The sequence below is a fragment of the Vicugna pacos genome, chromosome 35, assembly GCF_048564905.1.
Source record: "Vicugna pacos chromosome 35, VicPac4, whole genome shotgun sequence".
Lineage (NCBI taxonomy): Eukaryota > Metazoa > Chordata > Mammalia > Artiodactyla > Camelidae > Vicugna > Vicugna pacos.
Genome location: NC_133021.1, coordinates 21,426,827 through 21,432,826, shown reverse-complemented (window position 1 = coordinate 21,432,826; position 6,000 = coordinate 21,426,827). Strand labels below are relative to the sequence as shown.

At 36.3% G+C, this 6,000-nt stretch overlaps 1 protein-coding gene across 1 annotated transcript in view; it reads right to left on the bottom strand.

The window, feature by feature from the left end:
- Positions 1 to 475: 475 nt before the first annotated feature.
- The window catches only part of MRC1 (mannose receptor C-type 1), a 90,786-nt gene continuing 85,261 nt past the window's right edge, over positions 476 to 6,000 (bottom strand). The window contains exons 27-30 of the mRNA XM_006216770.4: positions 4,147 to 4,260; positions 3,463 to 3,627; positions 2,323 to 2,364; positions 476 to 1,420 (exon numbers count right to left, since the gene is read on the bottom strand). Coding sequence (XP_006216832.1) covers positions 1,170 to 1,420; positions 2,323 to 2,364; positions 3,463 to 3,627; positions 4,147 to 4,260 — 572 coding nt within the window. The 3' untranslated portion in view covers positions 476 to 1,169. The remainder of the gene's footprint in view (positions 1,421 to 2,322; positions 2,365 to 3,462; positions 3,628 to 4,146; positions 4,261 to 6,000) is intronic.

The following is a 6,000-nucleotide window of genomic DNA, read 5'->3' as shown; positions in this document are numbered from 1 at the left end:
CCTAAGGAGTCCTCTTTAGGGACCCGAGGTAAGGAATTTAAGCCCGTGAGCAACATCTTGGGACAGGAAAGGGTGAGCTGGGGGCATGGTAGCTGTGTAAACGTGACACCTCCAACGTATTTCACAATGAACGTAAAGCTTTATCTAAGGCAAAACATTTTAAGCAAAAAAGGAATTGTTAAAGTGAAGAAAAGATATTTAGAGACCTAATTTCCAATAACAATGCCTTTGATAGTTGAGTTGAAGACAAATCAGTGTTACAGGGGTAAGACCTAGAGGAACTAAGCAAGTCATTATGGTAAAAACATCGTTTTATGCATAGTGTTTCCATAACCTACTTTTCCGAACAGATGAAGAGTTGAAAGAATTCCTCTACTAATAATATCATTTATTTTCAGAGTAAAGTTAAGTAGAAAGTAAATGGATAAATAAATCACGGTTAAAAGAAAATTTACACTTACCAAGATCACCAAAATACAAATCTATTAAAAATAGACCTTGTCTTTGAGGTTTATTTCACATTATCTAAGTACATCCAGTTATGCAAATTTACATTTTTTAATTTCACATCTTTGCATTCCTGATATACATAAAACAGGACAAAGAACACATTTGCAATATTCAGCCTGGACAATCCTGCTTGGGGCAAACAAGATACTCAGCTGCCTTATTTCTGCACATGTACAAATACAATTCTAAATAGCTGGAGTAAAACTCAAGTTTGGTCAAAGAAAAGAAGTGTCTAAATATTTGTGTCACCTGAGGTTATCTGTACTTGATTTTTAAAACAGTCTCCTAAGTACTGAATAACTATTCAATGAGTAACATTTCTTGGAGACCTCCTTAAATTTTCTGGAAGCTTAATTGGTTGTTTCTGGGGTTCTTGTACTCTGTTTGCATTTGATACTAGCTTCACACCAATGCTGTGTATTCACCTAAGATATTTTTTTAACATAGTAGTCAATACTATTTTCCCTCTTTTGTGAAAATATCTTGCCAGGCTGAAAAATGAGAAACTATTTCTTCAATTAGGCAAAGAAAAAAAAAAAAAGGACAGACCAGTGTAATACAGTACTAATTTTAAAGGCAATAATCACATTGAATGAAAGATCTTAACATTTTAGTTATAATCTTGTGAAATTCAAATATATCTAAATCCCATCATGATACTAGATGACCATGTGTTCATTCTGTTCAATGTTACCCACGAGATCTTTGGTATCACTAGTTCCTGGACTTGATCCACTGTTGAAATAGAGAGTGTTTTCAAAAGTGTCCTCTCGAGGTAAGTGCACACGTCTTTTCTTATAAAAGAAATACGCAGCGAGGCCAGCACCTAGCAAGATCAGGAGGACCATGATGACCACTACTCCTGCCACGCTGGAAGACGGTTTGGAAGGACTCATCTTCCGTGGGTCGGCTATAAATAAATAAAATGATTAGGAAAAAACTGGAAGGAGGCAGAGAATAGAATGCTATGCAGAACACTACAACTTTCTTCTTTGAAAAACTAAAATGCGTGAATACTCTTTCAAGTGTCATTTGCCAAATAGAAATGCAGGATATGAAAACAGGAGTCCACGTGGCATAGGGGATTATTTTAAATGTGAAGATGATTATTTCTTTGCAAAGAATATTTCATATATCTATACAGCACTGAGTTAGTCGATGTTTTAAAATATTTGTTTCAAAATAATTGAAGGCTGCTTACAAATACGTTATATGAAGATAAATGGAACAGTAATAATAATGATAATGACAATGAAAAGCAAAGGAGAAAATGAGGGAAAGAAAATAAGAGTAGTGGACATTTGAATGCAAAAGTATTTGTTAAAAAAAAAAAAAGCACCCATGAAGTTAATAAAGGGGGCTGCAGGCAAGCCATAACTCTCAATTTGAAGTTTTTTTTAAGCAGAAGACAAAGTGAATGAAAGAGGATCAGTTCCTTACTCAAACTGTCCATAAAACTAAAATTTAAAACACTGCTTAAAAAAGAAAAGAAAAGAAAAAAAAAATCACAGAGATTCCTGAGAGAAATTTCTTCCGCGGGTTATTATAGGGCAGCTCTTAACAGAGCCGTCAATGTCTTCAATAACATCTATGATGCAAACACCAACCCGACCCCAAGGCCTGCTTTTCTAGAGCGTCATTCAAGGGAGGTCAACGACCCAGTGACAAAGGCTATTGCATAGCTCAAGCCATTCTGCTGAGAGGGCGGCGGTGGGGTGGGGTGTGCAGGAAGGGATTATCATGGTTTTTAAAACAAACAGAATGTATCGATGCATCACTAATACGGAACTTAAAATTTCATAATGGTCTTACCTTTTGTTGTAAGTAACGTATGAGTAGGTTCGGCATCAACAACTGTTTGTAAAATAAGAAAATAATTAAATGCTTGTAAAAATCCGTAATAAATGCTTGTAGTTAGTGAGCATTATTTGGTTCACAAATATATCCAATCATCTATGTTTCGTATGGTGATATATGATATAGGCAGATCACAAATAGATGATTAATGATAGATCATGATAGACAGATAGATCTATACATCTGTATAGATATGCAGATTCTATCTATCTATCCATCCATCCATCCAACTATCTATTTATCCAACCATCCATCCATCCTATACCAGCATCCTAAAGCTATATGGTGAGTTTGAATACACTGGAAAATCAAAAATATGATCTTCCAAGTTGCATTTGAGCCATTGATACTCAACCTCAAAATCTTCCCAATCTATCCATCAATAATGTATCCTAGGCTAGCTGTTTTGAAATTGGCCCACTTGTAAAATGTTACAAGGCCTGTGAATGAAAAATAAAAAGATTCCAACATTGTACCAAAGGGTATGGTGTCTTGGAATAGAGCTCGAAAACGGTGAAGAACTACATGATTCTAAAATATTCTAAAATAAAATCTAATGGGGATGCAGTGCTAATTTACATAATTCATTTACTTATATCTATTACCTAATTAACAAAACGCTATTAATTCTCCCAGTCCCTGTCCTTACATAGTCTGTCACTCAGTCTCAGGAGATGTAACTGGTCTTATATAATTTATTCCTTAATAAATAAATTCTCATTCCTCCCCAGAATAATCGCCTCTTCTAGTCTGGCCAGGGTAAGTGTTTCACCCTTTTTCTCTCATGCCATAAGGCTCTGTAGGCTGTTTCTCCAAACGTCTTGCAACTTTGCAAACCCATATGCATGGATATCCCACTATAAATGTTTCAATATACCAAAATCATTACGTCGGCCAAGCAGACAAAGAGTGTTTTGTGCTCACTCCAAGCTGCAAACAGCAATTGCTCACCACAGCAGACTGCATTTACACTTACAAAGGGGGAGAGCTTGCAAGAAACCTGCAATCACATGATTATCCCACACCTGATGCCTTAATATTTGAAAGAAACCATAGCCTGGAAACGGATGCCCTATAAGACAAATTCTTACTTACTTTTTGGTCTTTTACAAATATATCCTTTGTAGGAAGAACAGTGAATATTACTCCAAAACCCAGAAGACGCATACAGAGATACACAATCATTTCTTTCCCCAGAGGGATCGCCTGTGTTCCAGTTGACAAAGGAAACTGGATTGTTGTTTACCCACAGCCACGATCCTGATTATCAGACAAAGCCAATAAAAACAGAAGTTAAAACTAACCCACCTTAAAATAATTTCAACTTATTCATGCAAAATTTCTAAGCATAGCGTTTTATACCACAATCGAACGTTGCTTACAACCAGACTTTTCATAGGCAGGGTTGTAATAAATAATCATTACAAGGAAGGAGAATATGTTTGTTACATAGTTGAAAATGTATTCCTCATGGGTATAAATATGCAAACATCCTTCCCTAAATTTTTTTTTTCCTGGCAAAAGGTAGAAAACATTTTTTAAACCTTCTTAAACTAACTTACCTACAGTAGATACTCTTTTAATCAGCAACTTTCAAGACAGCATAATATGTGAGTCATTTAAATTTTCAGTCCTATCTCAAGTGAATATATGAGTTTGAATTTTCAAACTCTTCACAAATTAATCATTATTTAAGGGAAGACATTCTAGAATGGAAAACTTGTTTTACCTACAACATTTTGAAATATTCACGATTCAGTAGTCATTCTGCAAAATTACCTTCCACATTTCTGTACAATCCTATCCAAAAATTGGTTTTGCTTTGAAGTGGCTCAACTCGATATGACAGGAAACTCAACTCGGCAGCACTTTCAATGGAAACCAGAGAGGAACCTACAAAATACAAAAGAATAAATATGATGGAAGTATATTTAAGTAGTTGAAAATATTTTTATAATGATAATATTTTGACTGATTAAGAGCAATGTTTTTATTTTTCATCCCCAAAATCTCCACGTAAGGGGTCGAATTTCAAAGAGTGGCCATTTGTCTTCTAAGAATTTTTAGTTTCCATTCTGAAAATATGATTTTTTTCCAGCGCCATTTGTGCACAAGCACTGAACGACTCACTGCAAGATAATCAAAGACAAGGAGGACGTCAAATATCTTAAGAAGGTTATGGTTCAGTGGGTAGTAATGGGTTGAGCGTATAAAGGAATGTATTAGAAGGAAAAATAAATACAATATGCTATTGACATGTCAAACGGGGAAGATTTGTTTCGGGGGAAACAAATAAAAGGGAGCACGGAAGAAATAGATTTTAAGCCATTAAGGAGCATAGGATTTCAAGTAGAAAGAATAGAAAATAATTCTAGAGAGAAAAGGAATAAGAGAAAATATCAAGGGAGAGGGAAGCATAGAGCTTCTTCAGGAAAAGAGATGGCTCACAGATGCTTGGGATTCTCCACATTTGGTTTATGGTGACATGTTATGATACAGGTGGATGATAGATAGACAGACACACAGATAGGACAATCTATTGAGGCAAATGAATAGTATTAATAGACAGCTCAGATTGGCTGGACTAATCTGGTCAATGGGTGAAAAAAAGACTTGGCTTAGGCCTCAGTACAGATGGCAGGAGACATATTTAGGGTAATGTGGTGACAAAAAACACTTAGTTTTTTCAGGCAACAGAATGATGCAATGCACTACAGGAGTAATAACCCAGCCGTTATGCATATAGGACTGTGCAGAGAAGAGGGAGGTAATGGGAAGTGTGCTTAGATGACTATAGCACTGACAAGTCAATCAAAGATGGACTCAGGGCCAGCATTATATTTTGTAGTAAAATTCTCTAGCTTTTAAATAATAACAAGTTAAAACCTATTTTAAGCAGCTCATGCCACAGACATTTTGCTTTGGGCTTTACAAGCATAATCTCACTAAAACTGTACAACAACTTCATTCAGTTGGTACTTCTGTTACCCCACTTTACAGATAAGGAATCTAAAGTCCAGAGGGCAAGTAATTTGCGAACATCCTAATGTTCGTTGAGGGCAAAGTCATGGCATGACCCAGGCATTCTGAATCTTGAGGACCTATATTTAACCAAAAATCTGAACCCCCTGTGACAGGGCCTTGGATTATTCCCTTGATGATTGTGTTCATTGCACAATTTCATATTCCATTATTAAATACACTTCACAGATGGTAGCCATTTCAATATATCTGTGACCCATTTTGATGAATGAGAATCATTCATTTTATTTACAAGAAAATATATGGTGACTCCTACATATAGGGCAACTGAGAAAACACCCACATCTAAATGAGCAGGAAAGGCTGAGACACACTCTCTTCATAAAGCCTACCCCCAGCCCAGTTTCATACAATCAGGAGGGAGCCTCTAATTGCCAGCTTCTCCCTGAAGAGAAAAGGGTTTGGACCACACATCTAACACTCCAAATTTTAAGGTTCCCCCACTGAGGGATAGGCTCCCCAAACACCTAACTCTGGAAGCTAATGGGGTTTGCAGCCATGAGACCTGTAAGACCACAGAAAACAAAGCAGGAGTTCTTAATGGGCACGAAGCACTTGCCACAGCTATTCTCCCAGGACTCAGCTAAGGAA